The sequence below is a fragment of the Belonocnema kinseyi genome, chromosome 1 (genome assembly GCF_010883055.1).
Source record: "Belonocnema kinseyi isolate 2016_QV_RU_SX_M_011 chromosome 1, B_treatae_v1, whole genome shotgun sequence".
NCBI lineage: Eukaryota > Metazoa > Arthropoda > Insecta > Hymenoptera > Cynipidae > Belonocnema > Belonocnema kinseyi.
In genome coordinates, this window is record NC_046657.1 from 95,772,086 (window position 1) to 95,791,178 (window position 19,093).

Below are 19,093 nucleotides of genomic sequence, written 5' to 3' on the forward strand. Positions count from 1 at the left end.
AAGTAAAAAGATCCATTCTTAACCAAGAAGATTAATTTTCTACCGAAAAGAACAAATTCATAAGAAAATACATTTTCTGATTATAAAATTAATTTTTAAAAAACTAATTTTTAATAAATTAGGAAAATACAGAAATAAATTGAATATAAAGATAATTTTACAAATAAGAAATCATTGTTATTGAATTGTATATCGCAATTAAAAAAAAAAAGCAAGCTCAAAAAAATTTTCTGACTTAAAACACAAATTCCCTGACATTTTCAGCTTTTTCCAGGTATATACAAATTTTCTGAAAATTTCAGGTTTACCAGGTAAGGTAGACAATCTAAATAATAATATATCATTTTTGTTCGAAAATTTTGTATAAATTATTTCGTCATTCCTATGAATAGATAAATTTTAGTTTTTATCTTGATTATTTTATGTACATCACCTTTAGATTTACTTTATGACTTAGATTTTAACTCTGCTTAATGTGTCTTTCATCTAAAACATTAACTTTGTAAAGAATCCAAAGGATGTAAAGTGTGCCACAGGTAACGACGATATTTGTGACCCATGTTACTATGGGCAACATCAAAGTGTCTCCTACAGGAACATACCAAATGTAATCCTCTGCTTCTGGATTCTGAAACCATTTTTCAAGAAGCCAATTACCAAAAAACTACCGTTTCTTTTTATGGTGCAAAAAATAGCTTGCAAATAGTAACTCATTACAAAACATTATAAGAATACTAATTTTTTCCAAACAATTGTTCATGCAAAATTGTTATTAATTTTAAAATATGAAGAAAATTCATTGAAATCACAAAATTTGAAATGAGCTTAAAAAATTGAGGGAATTTACAAGAATTTAATTGAATGTCTAAGAATCCGAGGGAAGGTTAAAAGGCTTCAGGATTAGGTAAATAAAAACTGTTAAATTTGGTTTGAATCCCTTAAATTAAGTAGAATTGAGTAAATTTTAAAGAACTTTTGTGAATTAAAAAATTCAAGAAAATTCCAAAGAATTAAATAGATTCCAGGGTAAATTATTAAGAATTCAGAATGAGTTAAAAAAAATATATTTAAATATTTAACACTCTACTAATTTCTAACCTAAAAAATTACTCATGACAACAACAGAATTTAAATGAATTGGAGAATATTTTTAAAATCGAAATAAATCTATTGATTTCAGAAAAATTTGAGAGAAAAATTAGAAGAATTTGATGAAATGCCTAAGAATTTTAGGTAAATTTTAAAAACTTCAAGATGAAGCAAACAAAAACTTTTTTTTAATCCATTGAATTGAGTAAAATTGAGTAAATTTAAAAGAATTTAAAAGAATCCAGGATGAATTACTAAGAATTTAGGGCGAGTTCCAAATGAATTGCAAAAAATATCTAACATTCTCTTGAAATCTTTAAAACCCTACGAAATTCCTCACTTCTTTTGAGTAATTCTTTAAAATACAGAAAAATACAAGCTATCAAAATGATTAAAATCCTTTAAAATTCCTTGAAATTGATTGAATCTTTTGAAAATACCTTGGAATATTTTTAAATTCCCTAAAATATTGCAAAATATTTGAAATTCCTTCAAAATACTGAAACAAAGAATTTCGGGAAATCTTTTAAAATGTCTTAAAATATTTTAAAGTGTCTTAAATATTTTAAATATTAAAAAGTGCTGATATCAATATATTTCACCCATATTTAAAAATAAAATTTTAAATAACGCGGAAAATATTTTATGAAAATTTTATGAAAAAAGTTATTTATGAAAATAAGAAAAGAAAATCCGTTGATCATTTTATGAACAGATTCTCAGGATCAATTAAGCAAAAACTTTAAAGAAGTAAAAAAAATCCAATGAATTAAGTAAATTTAGAAGAATTCGAGTGAGTTAAACAAATTCAAAATAATTTCAAAGAATTAACAAGAATTCAAGATAAATTAATAAGAATGCGAGCTGAATTCCAAAAACTAATTTCAAATTTCTTTAAATCTTTGAAAGCCTACAAAATCTGGCGAAATTCAATGGAACATGGCGATATTTTCTGAAATCCTGGAAAATTTATTGAAATCCATTGAGAGCATTAAAAACCCTTACTGTAATTGAAATCTTCGGAAATCATATAAAAAATGTTTTATCTTAAGATATTCAAAACTCTGTGAAATCCCTTGAAATAAATGTAATAATTTAGAAAATTCCTTGGAATCTTTGAAGATTTTCTAAAATATTTCAAATTCTTTGAAATCTTACAAAATATCTCACTTCTCGTGAATAAATTCTTTAAAATCCAATAAAATATTATAAAATACCGTGAAATTCTTTGTGGTATTTCCTGGAAATGTATTAAAATATTTTGAGAGCTTTAAAATCCCTCAAAATGACTAAAATCATTTGAAATATTTTAGAATACCATAAAACATTTAAACTCATAAAAGCTTTGAAATCCCTTCAAATGAATGAAATTAATTAATAATTCCTTCAAATCTTTTGAAATTTCCTCAAATATTTCCAATTAAAAGCTCTGGAAAATGCATTAGAAGTTTTATCCCATTAAGTTCCAAAACGAAGAAATTTCTCTTTTACGTGTGAGCTTGAATAGTTTTTTTAAAAAGACAATTAATTTATTGTAAAATACTCTTTTCTACTATTTTCGGATATGCTATAAACGATTTAATGGTTTAAAACCCAAAAAATATTGATTTTAAATTAATAATTAACAAATTTAAAAAAAAAAGGTTTATTTTTTTTTAATCAAAAAATAGAGGGGGAAGGAATTTTTCTTACGGTCAAAGGTGATATGGCGAGATGGTAGATTCTAAGCGGTAATAAATAAGAGTTATGCAGAGATATAAGCACGAGAAGATATAAGTGAGAGAGCATATAACCGCGGTACCACTGTACTTCAATTATTATGCTTCAACTTCAGTGTTGCACAGCAGAGTCATGTAAAATTGTATATCAGTAAACATAAACTTTTAATTTTATAAAAATAATATCAATAAATCACTCAATCGTTGGAAAAAAAGATATTTCATTCACTGCATTGAATATTGGTGTGAAAATGACGTAAAATGGCAATAAAATGATTTTTTATAATCTTAATATCATGATTTTACCTATTTAACGTTAAATATTTTTATTTTCTTTAAAAATTAACTATTAAAATACCTTTTTGTTGAAATAATTAAATATTTATATGATTTGAACGAAAAAAATCACCAAAAATATCGATAAAACGAAATTTAAAATTTTTGGTTTCCGTTTTTTAGTCACCATTTTCTTTTAAAAAATCATAGCTAAAAAAACTCAACGGATTTGAAAAGTTTAGACATTTCTTGCACTTTTGTACATATTTTCGAAAGTAAAAAATTCCTTTCCCCTCTATTTTATGATTGAAAAAAAGGATTTTTTTTTGTTAATTATTAATTGAAAATCAATATTTTCCGTTTTTTAAACCATTGCATCGTTTAGAGCATACCCGAAAATAATAGAAAAGAGTATTTTACAATAAATTCTTTGCCTTTTTTAATAAAATTATTCAAGCTGAAACGTAAGAGAGAAATTTCTTCGTTTTGGGACTTAATGGGTCGAAAATACCCTAAAATCTTTCAAATCCCTTAAAATTATTGAAACCTAGTGAACATTTCTCAGACTCTTTAAAAATACCCTTAAATTTTGTTAAAGAATTCAAGACATTCAGAAATAGGTATAGACCTAAATTGAATAGTAATTAACCCATGAGATAATTTACTGATAGAAAAGTGACGAATGTGATATTTTCACTTTAAAAAAGTGATTTTACAAAAAAAAGTGACCGATAGTGACTGTGTAAGAACCCTGATTATTTTTTAGTTATTTCTTACAGAAATAAAAGACTCTATTGGAAGTTTTTTTCTTATTATAAATATCGTTAAAGTTACATTTTGGGCTGTAAATAGGGTATTTTAGGGACCAAATATTGAAAATAGGGGACTTAGGGACTTGAACTGAATAAATGGTACAATAGGGTGCATAGGGGTCGATCTGTGAGGTCTGCAATTGCAATTGTAATCTTAGAATTTACAATAATTGTTTACAGAATGTTGTTCATAATAATAATGATTAATAAAATATTGTAATAAGTAATTCTTTTTTTAATTAACATTTTATTAATTATGATGTAATTTATTTTTATAATATACTTTGTGCAAGCACTAAATACCAGTTGTTTATAAACAATCGCGAAATTTATTTTTGATAAATCCCTTTTGTTTTCTTATAACTGTTAACAATAGAAAATATTTGCAAGTATTCATTCTTATTCAGAATTGTTTGAGAAGAAATGCTAATAGAAGTAATTGTACACAATTTTTTGTAACAGAAAATAATTACAAAACATGTGTACCAATAGAAATTCTTAAAAAGACTTACTGTTTGCAAAAATTTGTAATATAGATTCTTTCTGTAGTAATTGTGGGCAACTAATTGTCAAGTCATTTATATGAAGAAATTAAAAATAGTTTGGAAACAGGTTTTTGTACTGGCATTGTTCACAGAAAATTATACTTAATAATAGAAACAATTGTTTGTAAAACAACGTGATTATGAATAATAATTTTTAATTGTATTTGCATGATAATAATTCTTTGATACAGAATTTATAAACAAACAATTGCTCATGCTAATGACAGTAACAGGAAAAATTGCTCACCAGATTGTAAGGGACTTCCCGCCATTTTTCAGCGAGATCAAAACATGGGGAACAGAATTTCAGCTTCGAAATTCTATTTTCTTTGATTCTCTCATCACAACCAAGAAGAAGTTTTGGTTTTGGGATTCTAAGTTCAACGTAGCCTCCACCTTCCCGGGCTGCATGGTAACGTTGATGGATTGGTAAATTCAAAGTAACTTCAGAACCAATCAGTGGAGAGCAAACAGTAACATTTTGTGATCCTGCTTTTTCGGCAAAAAGTTCAACGTCAAATTCTCCTTCTGAGCACGACGTGATCTGAAAAATTATTGCCTTTTTTCATACAAAAATGCAGCGAATGTACGTCGTGATTTTGTAAATTTGTAAGCCAAAAAACGTGCGCGCTATGCGCGGGGTTATTGCATATTTCCATATTTTAAGTACTGAAAAGCATTGAAAAGTGTTAAAATTAGTCAAAAATACATATCTTTAATTAATTAGGCACTTTACTTACATTAAATTCTAACACTTTATATAAGGCAATATATGGGAAAATGGCTTAGTATTGATTGAGGATTTGATAATTTTTGAAAATCTGTTGAAACCCTTGGAACCTTTCAAAATTTCATAAAATTCCTTTAAATCTTTTAAAAGCTCATGTAATCCTATAATTTTCTTTGAAAATCCATAAATTTCTTTATAAAATATCAGTAATCACAGTACCTATTGTCGTCAAAAAAGGTGAATAGGTGACATTTTTTTCTAAAATAGGTGACAAATAGGTGATAAAAAAATGCTAAATAAGACAAACAAGTTGTAATTCGTTGTAAACCGAGAGATGCCCAGAATTTTTTTTCTTTGATTAAAACGGCCACCCGGAAAATGGAGTATTTACATTTCCACTCAGAACTATTTTTCAATAAAAAAAAGTAAAAACTATTTTTTTACAAAACCATTTAATTGTTTAGAACATTGTTAAATCCGTTACCAAACTGTTGATTTTTCAAACAAAAAAGATGAATAGTCTGTATTTTTAAAACATAAAAGTTCAATTTTTAACCAAAAAATTAAGCAGATGAATTTCTACTGAGAAAAATTAATTTTCAATAAAAAAAAAACAACGATAAAAACGAATTATCTACAAAAAGTTGAATTTTATACCATATTTTTTAATTTTAAACAAAATAGTTTAATCCTCAACCAAAATAGATAAATCTTCAACTAAGAAGTTGCATTTTTAACCAAAAAGGGATGAAATTTCTACCAAAAAGTGAATTTTCTGCCAAGAAAAAATTTGCAGTCAAGAATGAGAAATAATGTTAAGCAAATTGTTTAATTTTCAACAAAAAAGAGTAATGTTTATTAATAAATTTTCTAGTAGATATTTCCACTACAAAACTTAAAAAATAAAAAAAAAACAGTTAGATTTGACCAAACAGTATATATTTTCAACATGATTAGATTTTGACAAAAAAAGTAAATTTTCAACAAAAAAAGACGAATTATCAACAAAAAAAACATAATGTTTTAACCAAAATATTGAATTTTTAACCAAAAATGGAGTAGATAAATTTTCATTGAGAATGAATTTTTAATAAAAACAAAAACGAATTTTCTACAAAACAGTTTAATTTTATACCAATTTGTTGAATTTTCAAGCCGAAAAGCCTAATTCTCTATGAAACAATTTCATTTTAAAAACAAGAACATGAAATAACAACAAAAAAGATAATTTACAATTAATAAGTTGACTTTTTTAACAAAATATTTTAATTTGTAGATTAAAAAAACTTGTTTACAACAAAACGAATTTTTAATTTAATTCATCTTTTTTGATAGAAAATTAATTCTTTTTATTTGAAGTCTATTATTGTATTTTTGTTTAATAAATAATCTCTTTTTTTTAAATACTTTATGTGAAAATTCAACGATTTTTTTGAAAAAGTCATCGTTTTTGGTCGAAAATTTATACTTTTCTAGAAAATTCATATTTTTTTGTTAGAAATTTATCTTTTGGTAGAATTTTTTTTAGTTGTTGAAAATTCACCTTTTATATTTGAAAGTTAATAATTTTTATTGAGAAGTCTACTATTATATTTTTGGTGTTTAGTTCAAAATTTTACAAATTGTTGGAAAGTTTATTTATTCCATTGAAAATTGAACTAGGTTCTTAAAAAGTCACCTTTTTTGTTTAAAATTAACCTCTTGGTTCAAAAAATCTATTTCGATTGAAAGTTAGTTCTTTCTATCAAAAACAAAACAAACAAAAAAACAAAAAACTATATTTTTTATATTTTATAAAAGTATTCATATTTTTTGTCGAATATTGATACTTTTTGGATTTAAAATTCTCTTTTACTTTAAAAATCGTGTTATTGGGTGGAAAATTCAACTACTTGCTAAAAAAATATCACCTTTTGGTTAAAAGTTCATCTCTTGGTTAAAAATTCTTCTATTTGGTTGAAAATTTAACTGTTTTTTTTAAGTCATCTTCTTTGGTTAAAAATTGATCCAGTTTGATTGAAAGATAATTATTTTTTTTTGAAAAAAATTATATTTTTATTTTATAATTAATACAAATTCAACTATTTTCTTAAAAAGTAATTTGTTAAATCAAAATTTCAACTGATTTGTCAAACACTTATATTTTTGGATAGAAAATCAATCCTTTTGGTGTAAAAATCTTCATTTGTTAGAAAAGTCATATTTTTTAGTTTAATTTTTGAATGTTTGAAAATTCGATTATTTGGTTCAAGTTTCGTCGATTAGGAAAGTGTAATAGAAACTGTGTTTGGTGTGCAAGTTGTAATTTTGAATAAAATTGTACTTTTTCAAATGAAAAAACGTGAATAGGTGACACTCTGTGATGAATGAAATATTGATAAATCATTTGAAATGCTGTGAAACCCCTCGAAATCTTTACAAATAATTTAAGAAATCTTGTGAAATACCTTCAAATATTTTGACAATCCTTAGTATCTTTTATAGACTATGAGATTAAAAAAGATTCTTGAACCCCCTTAGAAAATCCAGGGTGGCCGTTTTACTCAAAGAGAAAAATTCCCGGTCATTTCCCGGTTCGCAAACATTTGCCACGGTCAATAAGATTAAACAAATCGAACCCTAAATCTAAAATTGGTGTAATTTGAAGTAATAAAAACTCAGCTGAAAATTAAACCACTCAAATTGAATTTTAAACTTTACACATTGAACGTCTTTAAATTAAATGCAGTTAAAGTGCCAAATAAGACTTTTTTAACTTTGACAAATTATAGAGTTCAAAGATTCAGATTCAGTTTATATTATATTGTTTTTAGCAATTTTAAGTAAGAAGCTTTAAAAATAGAACAATTAAATTTTTTTGTTATAAAGTGAACACTTCCTCAATTAAGAGTTAAATTGTTTTTATTTTAAATAGTTTAAAAATCTTAAATATTCTTCAAAATTTTATTTTAAAATCTTGAAAGATCTACATGCTATTTTACATTTTTTCAAATCTTAAATTATTATTTAAAAAATTTTCAAGATTTCTAAACATCTTTTAAAATGATTTGGATTTTTCCTAAAATTGTTCTTCAATTTTTTGTTAATTCTGCCAAATTAAAAAATTTTCCTTAAAATTGTCCACCATCATTTTTGATAATTTTGTAAAAATGATTTCACATCGTAAATTAATTTTGAATTTTTAAAAAATTATAAATATCTCTGCAATTTATACTGGGATTTTCCCTAAGAATAATAGGTGCTCAATTGTTACTTATAAATAAAAATTTAACAATTTGGCTTACAAATTAAATTTGTTTAAATAAAACAATTAAATGTGTAGCGTTCAAAGTTTAGTTTTGAATATCAAATCTATAATTACTATTTAAAATTCTCAAATTGTGAACTGATTCCGAATCGCCTTGTAAAATCCATTATTATTCACTTTAAAAAATTAAAAATACATCCAATTTTAAAAATAACTAATTTATATTCACAGTTGACCAACTCAACATTTTTTCATTCAAAATGTTCGATTTAAACGCTTTTAATTTTCAAATGTTTAAGTCTTTAAAAATTAATTTTTAATTTCTTTAAATTAAAATGTACGCTTCAAAATTAAAAACATACAATGACAAATGTTCAAAGTGAAAGATTTTCGAATTACGCATTCTAAATTAATAAGATCATAATTGAAAAAGATAAAAATCTAACTAATTATTTTAAAAACTGTTGAAATCAAGGTTGGACAGATTTTTTTTCTACAAATTTGTAAAATCCCGGTGAAAAAATAAATTCACTTTCATTTTCCGGTTTTTCGCGGTCCAGCGGCCTCTCTGAAAATCCATGAAATAATTTAAAACGTTTTAAAGTTACTTGCAATCTCTTTTCAAGTGCTGAGAAAATCTCTTGAAATAGTTTGAAACACTACGAAAATTCCTAGAATCTTTTCAAATAATAAGTAATTCCAAAAATTTCTTTGAAATCCATTATTAAAACCTTTTAAGAGTATTATTATATACCCTGAAATAGTTTAAAACGCATTAAAACGCTTTCTATCTTTAAAAGCTCTCAAAATTACATGGAATTCATAGATATTCTGTGAACGTCTTTAAAATTCTTAAATAAATAAATTCTTAAATTAAAATTCTTTAAAATCACCATCTGCATGAAAGAATTAAATTTAGCAGCGTTCATTTTTAAATTTCAAATGTAATAAATGTTAATTGTAATAAATAAATTTTCGAGACACTTTTAGTTGTATTACATACCCTATTTTTGAATAATAGGGTATGTAATCCTAGTTTATTTTCAAATTTATAAAATTGCATTAAAAATAATTTTTATTTAATTATTAATTACATATATTTACCCAAATAATTAAAACTTATTCTTGCATTATTTAATATTTCGGCGCATCAAATGGTTTATGAGAAAATAGATTTCAATTCGTTCTTAAATAAATTTTTCAATTCTGAAAGTTTTGATCTTGAAATTTTATTGTGAATTTTGAAAACAATTGCAACATTCAATTGTTTAATTTATTCAATAAAAATGTTGTGCCTATTTACGTGCGCGGATTTTCAAATTAGGAAAGTAAAATTGTTCATGGTCTATATTAAATTGAAATAAATTTCAAATATCTACATTTTAAATAGTCAATTATAAAAAAAAATATTCTTCATGTAAGAAATATATTGTGCAGTAAGAAATAAAATGATAATTTAATTGCTTAATGTCACTAAATAATTGTTATTACCTCTCCTTTTCTCAAAAGATCAGCAATTTCATCTATATTCACGTGCAATGCGGGTTGAAATTCAAAATACAAGGCCACATGACAATTCTCTCTTTCAAAGTTTTCTAGATGCACAATGTAATTGAGCGTTCTAAAAAATAAAAACAAACATTAAATTGGAACACATTGAAGAACTGTAGAACGCATTGAAAAGGTGAAACATAACCTAACTACAACCTGTGAAATCCATTTCCGTCCACACGAAGAATTACGTCGGCGTTTATGCTGTTTGCAAATGCCATATAGGAGAAAAAAAGTAATGCAAAAACGATGGTTTTTTCGAATCTGAGAGGCACTTTCATGAAAATCATTTTGAAGTATAAAAAGTATTTTAAACATGTGTAGAGTGTTTACATTTTCTAAAAAGCTGTTTACAAAACATAGGACTCACCAGAGTGCGCGATCTGTTCGAGTCTGAATTCTGCGAAAATTTAAATTTAATAAATCAAAAATAACGTTTTTTTTTATACAAATTATTAATAAAATTTTATAGTTCAGTTACAAGAGCAAAAATGTAATATTCTGATTACTGGTCCATCTTTATTTTGTAGTCCTGAATTTTACAAACATAACATTATTGTATGCTAAAAAAATTCGAAGTACGTGTTTTGATAACATTCTTTGTTTTATTAACACATATGTTGTAGAATTTTCAACTAATAAAAAATTGAATTATCAACAATATAGTTCAATTTGCAACAGAAATAGTGAATTTTTAACTAAAAAAGGAAACATTTTGAACCAAAAGTGGAATAATACTTATATATCATGTTAAAAAAATTAATTTTCAACAAAAAAAGCGAATTTTTCCATAGAAAAGTTGCATTTTAGCCATATATATGAATTTTCAATTAAAGTAATCAACCTTCATCCAAACAATTACTTTTCAACAAAGTAGTATAACTATTTGACAAAAAAAGCTGAATTTTCAACGAAAAATTGAATAGTTGATATTCCTACCTAAAAAGATTTCAATATTAAATAAAATACACTTGAATTAAAGACGAGTTTTAAATAAATACTTAACTTTAAATTTCAAAAATTAAATTAAAAAAAAAGAATTTCAATAAGATAAATTTTAATGAAAATAAATAAATTTTCAACTGAAAAAGAAATTTGTAACCAAAAAAGAAATATTTCTCTTTGAAGTCAAAAAAATTATTTTTAAAAAGAAAAAGGAGGTTTTAACTAGATACTTAAATTATTAACCAAAAAGGTGAATTTTTAAACAAAAGGATTAATTTTCTACGAAAAAGTCGAGTTTTCAACCAAAAAATTAATTTAAAAAAATATATTTTTTACAAAGTAGTTTTTCCAACCAAAGAAATTAATTTGTAATTAAAATAAATGAATTTGCAAACAAGAAGAACAATTTTCAAAAACGAAGTGATTTTCAAACACATAGTTGAATTTTTCATAGGTAAATTTTCAACCGAGAAATATTAAAAAAAAAAAATTATGAAGCATCAAGATTAATTTTTAACCAAAAGGGACGAATTTTGAACTAAAAACGGACAAGTTAATAAATTTAATGAATTTAATGAATTAGAAGTAAATTTTATTGGAAAAATATAAAAACAGATATTCAAAATTTGATTAAGATTTACCGAAACTGTCAAGAAAGAAAATGAGTCAAAACAAAAATGCCAATAGAAATTACAGTCTACCAACGTACCTATTGATAAAGTTCAAATTGATATTGTCGGGCCTTTGTCAAGATTTATTAGAGGAAATAAATTCATTTGAACGATTCAATATAATTTTTCCAAATTTTCCGATGGATGTCCAAGGGTAATCCAAACCGATCAAGCAATTTTATGAGGTGAGTAATGAAAACTTTTTGTAAGATTTTTAAAATCGAAAAGATTAATTCAAACTCTTAATTTTTGGGCTCTTTTGAAAGCAGTCATCGAATATTACGGTATGCCATATTTTCATATAATTCATCTGTGCATGAGCCTACAAAATCTGCTCCCCATACTCTCGTCTATGGTAAATAAATTAATTGAGCAACTATAGTTTTTCTGAAAGTAAACCCCCTTCCACTTTTGTTAAATATGTGCTAGATCTGTTCGAAAAACTGGGTGACGTTAAAAAACGTATGAAAAAAATCTGAAGGCAGCGAAAGAATACTCAAAAAGCTATTATGATCAAAAGTAAAATGTCCACAATTTTAAAGGGAGATTTTGTTAGGCTCTTAGAACACCCATCTGCTCATAAGTTCGATAGACAATATTCTGGTCCGTTCCAAATCGAGCGAATAATTATTGGAAATTGCGATGCATTAATCAGAATGGGATCTAATCAAATGAAAATTAACAAGAACTGTTTTATGAAATAGCAAAATAATAATAATTATTATTCATTGTCGCCATAATACTTAGCTGGCATTTAAACGTTTCTAGCATATTTTCGTTAAAATGTACACCAGCAATATGGGCACTTAACTTGTTGAAATTCGGATTCTGCGTTAAATTTTCAGTAATTGTTCCGTGTGAGTTCAGGACAATTTTTCACTAAAACGTATGTGGGATTAGTAAACATTGACGAAAAAAAAACTATTTCGAACAATTGGAAGTTAAAAAACTGCCCACAAAAGAAATGTCTCATATACCAGGAGAAAATCCATTGAAAACATGTTTTGAAAACTGTAAAAGTGACAGTCGGTGCAAATCCTACTTGGAATGTACTTGGTTAATTTATTTAGAAATTTTCAGGGTTGTCTACATAGAAGAAATGTTAAGGAATTTAAAATCAGAAACATTAATAACAATCAAATTGAAACGAATAATAAATTGTTGTGACTATAAATTATTAATTCTTCAATGGTTTTTAATGAATGAACATATAATACAATACAATGCTGACTCCAAAATTTAATTTGGTGAAACTCCAACGATTCAAAACTTTATTTCAAACAATTCAGTTTCGAGTTGTTTCATTTTGAATATTTGATTTATAATCATTCATTTTATATGAACAACCAAATGTCGCTTAAATTTATCAAACTGCTATTTTCTTCCATCGCAAAATTATTAATAGAGTTAAAAATTAAATATTTTATACTGAAACAACATTTGAATAGTATTTGAAAATGAAATAAAGCGTTTAATTATAATTCTATTAATTTGACATTATTTTCATTACAAATAGTTCATGAACTTTAAATTAGACGTTTAAAGTTCTTTAAATACTAACGTTTTCTCATTGAAACAGCTCAATTTTGAAGATTAAAATCTGCATGTACATTATTTCATTTCGAGCATCAGATTAGAATCGTCTTTCGAAAGGAAGTATTTTTAAATTATTTATACGCGAAGGCTGTGAATTATTAATTCTTTCAAGTCTTCCAAACCTGCATTCTAAAATTCCTTACACTGTAAATTCACGCTTTATTTTAAGTAACTGCATGGATTTTTTTTCAAAATTTTTTAAATTCCCACTCAAAAAATAGATTTACCGACATATTTCTTGTCTTTTACAAAAAATTTCTACCTTCCCGGTCAAAGGGTCACACTGATTTTAAAAGTTCTATATAAAAACATGAATAAAAAAATATTTTCATTTCTTTCAGTTTCAAGTATTTATTATAAACAATTTTTTCACCATTTTCAAATCATATTTATTTTATTGTACGAATTTTCAGAGAGAAATATTCAAACTAGAAAATTCGCATTTGAATTTATTTCGGTAAGATAAAGGGCCATATTATGGAACACCTTATGAATGGCAGATATATATTGTTTACTATTTAAAAGAAAGTTAAGCTTAAAAATGGAATTTTTTCATGCTAATTATTTACATGACGTCTGCTGAAGTAAAAGAAAATTATAAAGTTTGTTTCAGCTAAAAATATGAATAAATTGAATAAAAAAGAGATTACTAATCATGGCCGCATTTATGGAACAGTATAAAGCAACATGTCCGGGTGTTTCATAAAGTATGTCCCAAATTATGGAACACAAAATAAACTGAAACATTTTGACTCTTAACATTTTTATTAAGTAATTAATTTATTAATAGTGTAAAAAGTTATTTAATATTATTAACAAGTATTTAAACAGTAATATTTAGGGATTAAAAGAATCAACCAACAATAAATAAACACTGACATATTAAACAGCATGACAAGAACAGTTTCAAATCTTTGGATAAATAATCACTGAAGACAACATATATTTAAAATTTATAACTTGTACTATTTTTTTTCTTCTTTAATCTTCTTCTGCATTTCTCTCATTTTATCTTGCAGTTTTTTCTTTTCTTCAGCTAAAATTTTCTTCTTTTCTTGTAACTTTTTTGTTGTTGTAATTTCCCTTCTTTTAATTTTCGTTTATCTTCTTTTTTATATGGTATTGCATCCATTGATCGGATGCCCCAACAGAAGATAATTGTGGTTTACCTGACGATTCTACTTTTATTCTTTTTTCCTTTGGTAAATAATTTGTTGGAAGTGTAAAAGCGTTGTCAAGAGGATTCCCAGAATCAGTATTAACTTCTGAAAAATATCACAAATATTATTAATGTACATGTTGTTCTACAATAATTGTTAAATGTTATTTTACTAACTTCTATGAGCAGTTGTAGAGTCATTTCCTTTGCCAATAACCGACAGTTGGTTAATTTTTTGTATGAAAACTTATGTGCGAAATTATAGCAAAAAATGTTATAAATAAAAATATCAATATAAACATCTATGCAAATATAAGTATAAAAAAAATTATTAATTAAAAAAAAATTATTCGTAAGAATTTCAGACGTATACCGTAAAAATAGTAATTAAAATAAAGTGTCATCAATGTTTTTACCAGGTCTTCCACTGATATCAAGCCAGTATTCGAACAAGCCTCTCATTTGTAGATCTTTAGGCCATGTCTTATTTAACCAAGCACTCCTAAAGTCTTTCAGAAGATCCTTTGAAAGATTGTTTTCAAAAGTTAATCAATGTTTTTGTTTGCCTTCTGTAAATTCATCTTGCATTTTCTGTTCAGCAACAGCTGTTTTACTTTTCTTCCTTTTATTGAACAAATCATAATCAATGGCAGCAGGGTCGAATGGATACAATCCTGCAGTTTTGAATCCATTGATAACAGCGTTTTTTTCTTCTTTCATACTATCCAAAGCAAGCTTGAGAACTGACGGGAAGTCTTCCTTCTTTATTCGCACAATACCCTTTGAATTTTTCATCTTGGTACCGCTTTCTTCCACGTTTCTTTAAACGGTTGAAAAAAGCTAATATCGAGTGGTTGCATTATGTGGGTTGAGTTAGGAACGAGGCCAATCAACTCGATACCTTTTTCTCGACAGAATGAGACTAGAGGCAAAGTAATGTGGGATGAATGATTATCCAAGAATAAAACAATTGGAAACTGAGTCTCTTGGTTAACTGACCATGGATAGAATATATTTGTTATATATTCATAGAATGACTCAGAAGTCATCCAGTCATTATCTGAAAGACCAATGCCCCAACCTACGGGGCAATTCGTAACTATGAGATTCTTGACCTAGTAGAACTTTCTCTGATGGAGGACATAAAATTACATATGTCTCGTCACAATTAAAAATTCTCTCAGGAGGACAATTTATTACATTTTTTGAGTTAAATACTTTTTTTGTTCGTCGAACCAATCTTTTAGGTCATCACATGTGACTGCTGTTCTACTCAGGGTTAAATGTTGTGGTTTCCTGCTTGACAACTGAGGATATCGCTGTCTAAAGCCCTCATACCAATGAATATTTGGTCGGTCATCAATAAACGGAGTCTCTTTCTTTGATAGTTTCACATATTGCTGAATAGAATCTAATAACTCTCTTTTTGTAACTGGTGAACCACGCTGAGCTCTAAAAAGTATCAAGTCGGCTATTTTTTGTTCTTCAGTTTGAGAAAAAACTGTTGCAGGTCCATTTTTTCGTTTTGATGTTTCAGGGTTGCTTTTTTCTGGAAAGCGTAGATATGGGCACTCCGTAGACAGCAGCAGATTTTCTCAATGAAAGACCTGTATCAAAAGCTTTCAAAGCATTGACTACATCATCAGCCAAATAATTTATTCGTATAGGTTTTTTTAAACACCTTTTTGGAAGTACTAACTAAAACTGCAGCCTTCTTTGGAGCCTTAGAGCTACTGTCATATAGATTTACAGATTTATTTTTATTTTTTCTGCTTCAGTTATTCACTTTTGTTTTTTTCTTAGTCGTACCCATATTTATGACATGAAAAATCTTACCTGAAATAAATAATGATTAATTTAATTGACATAAAACTATTATTTATTATTTAATCTTCAAAATTCTTGAGGTTAATTTTTAGTTTTAATGTGATTTTCAAATTTAAGTACTTACTGAAAGGCAGATTTATTGAAATACTTAGTGGGGAAAAAAATTAAGAATGTCCTAAAGACGTCTTTGGGACATCCCTAAGACGTGTTTTATAAGAAGTCTTTTGGTCATCCTAGGGATGTTTTTAAAACGTCTAATGTCAGTACGAGAGATGTACCGAGATTGGCCTGACATAGGACGTCCAAGGAGCGTCCTAAGGACGTTCTTGGAATTTTCATAGTTTTGTGCCTACTGAGTATACACTTATATCGACATATATTTTATTAAACTTGCTTTTTTTCTAAAAAGTTAACAATTATTTACAGCAAATTCACTAAAAAATATTATCACGAATGGCTGTCTCGTAATTAGGGACCACATGGACAAATGAACGTACGTGGAACATGGAACACTGAATATACTGTTTCATAAACCCGGACTATTTAAAACTTATTGTGCCAATTGTGAAACACCTAAAAGAAAAATAAATACTTCATTAAACTGCTTAAAATTTGTTAGTAATATTTTTGTAATAAGCTAAACTTTTGATTGACATATTTCAGGTATTTATAAGTCATTCATATATATCCCAAAAAACAATTAAAAAACCGCAATGACATCTGTTTTACTCCGAGAAACGGTTGAGTATTTTGTAATGTAATCTGATAATCTGGAAAATTGCACCCGCTCCCAGCGAAATCGCGGTAAAATTTCAGCCACAACCACGTCTCTCGACCGTGAGATTGGTAGTTACAGTCTGTAAAGGAATCAATACGACGATCCAGCAAAAGCCTCGTGCGCCCTAGGAACACGGAGCGACCCAAGGACAACCGCCTTCTGCATTTTCCCGCAAGTGTTTTAGCATATTGTTGACACACAGGGATGCTTTTTAGGCCATTAGCAAGTGAAAGCTTGGCACCTCCAAGAGCGCCGATGATAAGGACGATTATTTTAACAGAATATTTCGGGTACAATCGTTGCAACTCCCTTATAAGGTCTCGATACCTCTCTTTCTTTTCATTCTCCTTGGCTATGATGTTTTTATCAGCTGGTGCCGAAAATTCGATAACGAACATGGTTCGCTTCTCGAACTCACGAAAAACCATGTCAGGCCTCGAGTGAGCAACAGGAACAATTGTCGAGAATATAAAGTTCCAGTATATGCGGCACTTCCCATTCTCGACAATTGACTCAATTTCCCTAGGAGTATTTAGAGAAGCGATATTAAGGTTAATGCCGTAAGAGTGACAGATATGGTAATAAAGCACTCTTAGTGCCACATTGTGCCTTTGAATGTAGGTCGATCCCGCGTGAGTTGGACAACTAGATAGTATGTGAGCTAAATGCTCGGGGTGTGCATGGCACGCCCTGCAGCTATCATCGGGAATGGCTTGGCTCAAAATGTGGCGACGGTATGTTAAGGTGGAAATGACACCGTCTTGGCATGCAAAGAAGAAACCCTCCGTACGAGACTTCAATCCGGATGATTTAAGGAAAGCAAACGTTAGCTCACAAGACATTGACTGATCCTTCACATTTCTGTGGAAGATACCGTGCATCCTCTTATCGAGGAGCTGTTCACGAAAGTTTTTCTCTTGTGCTTTCTTAATCCGGGCTTTCAGGAGTGAGTACTTGAGATAGATAAGATTTGATGCATTTTGCTCACCCCTAATACTGAAGTCAAGTCCAAGTGTTTCAGCAGCCTCCTCCGCTGCTTTGTACAGAAATGCTCCTTTGCCCACTTCCTCGTGATTCCTGACCATTTTAAGAAGAGGGTCTCTTCCATTTGCAACTCTATGTGCTGTATCTAGAAGAATCTTGTTGTGAAGACATTCAAGACTCATTATTCCGCGACCCCCTTGACGGCGTGAGATGTACAGTCGCGGAACGGAAGACTTAAGATGCATGCTTTTGTTCATGTGCATAACCTTTCTTGTCCCGATATCAAGGGATCTGAGCTCGTTCTTCGTCCATGGAACTACTCCAAATGAATAGAGTAGTACCGGGATGGCAAGCATGTTCGTTGCAGATACTTTGTTCCTCGTTGACAGTTCGGAAGACCAAAGCTATCGGATGAGACCTTTGTATCTGCTTCGGAGAGTAACCTTTATAGATGTCACATCCTGAATGCGGCTCTGTGGCACACCCAGGCATGTATAAGTCTCTCCAGCGCAAAGGTGTCGTATCGCGCTTCTATCAACTTGCTCAGGATCTTCAGGGATGCCATTAAGTTGTCCTCGCTTCAAATAAACCTTGGCGCATTTGTCTAACCCAAATTCCATTCCAATTTCCTTAGTATATCGTTCGACAATCCCCAGAGCTAGATGCAGTTGTTCTCTGTTTTTAGCATAGATCTTAAGATCGTCCATGTAAAATACATGAGTGACCTTGTACTTTCGATATGCAGTTTTGCCGCAGAAGTACCCGTCGGAATGGCGAAGTGCTAGAGATAGTGGCAATAATGTAAGGCAAAAGAGGAGTGGGCTCATGGTGTCGCCCTGAAAGACACCTCTCTGAAACGTGACCTTGTTAGTTGTCACACGATTTTTTCCAGATGAGATAGTAAATCTGGTTTTCCAAAGCGGCATCAATCTCTCTATGCACCCAACTATTTGCGGATGAATCTTTAAGATTTCCAAAAGACAGATGATAAGTCTATGGGAGGTCGAATCGGAAGCTTTTCGATAATCAATCTAGGCCATCGATAGGTCACGCTGGTAGAATACTGCATCTTTGCAGACACATCTATCGATGAGCAGGTTCTCCCGACATCCTGCTACGCCTTTCTTTGAGCCTCGTTGTTCATACATTTCTTGCCACACAGGTT

General features: G+C 28.2%; 1 protein-coding gene and 1 long non-coding RNA gene across 3 annotated transcripts in view; both read right to left on the reverse strand.

Moving 5' to 3' along the window:
- Nucleotides 1-350: 350 nt before the first annotated feature.
- LOC117171957 (phosphatidylinositol-glycan biosynthesis class X protein) overlaps nucleotides 351-19,093 on the reverse strand; it is a 132,190-nt gene continuing 113,447 nt past the window's right edge. Inside the window, exons 1-4 of one of the 2 annotated variants that reach the window (XM_033359686.1) lie at nucleotides 10,125-10,306; nucleotides 9,909-10,038; nucleotides 4,688-4,984; nucleotides 351-628 (exon numbers count right to left, since the gene is read on the reverse strand). In XM_033359686.1, coding sequence (XP_033215577.1) covers nucleotides 461-628; nucleotides 4,688-4,984; nucleotides 9,909-10,038; nucleotides 10,125-10,258 — 729 coding nt within the window. In that variant the 5' untranslated portion in view covers nucleotides 10,259-10,306 and the 3' untranslated portion in view covers nucleotides 351-460. Of the gene's footprint in view, nucleotides 629-4,687; nucleotides 4,985-9,908; nucleotides 10,039-10,124; nucleotides 10,307-19,093 lie in introns of those variants that run through there. The other variant, XM_033359760.1, reaches the window with a different exon arrangement.
- The window catches only part of LOC117172079, a 56,471-nt gene continuing 51,395 nt past the window's right edge, over nucleotides 14,018-19,093 (reverse strand). Inside the window, exons 2-3 of the long non-coding RNA XR_004466963.1 lie at nucleotides 14,756-16,175; nucleotides 14,018-14,445 (exon numbers count right to left, since the gene is read on the reverse strand). This is a non-coding gene — a long non-coding RNA (uncharacterized LOC117172079). The remainder of the gene's footprint in view (nucleotides 14,446-14,755; nucleotides 16,176-19,093) is intronic.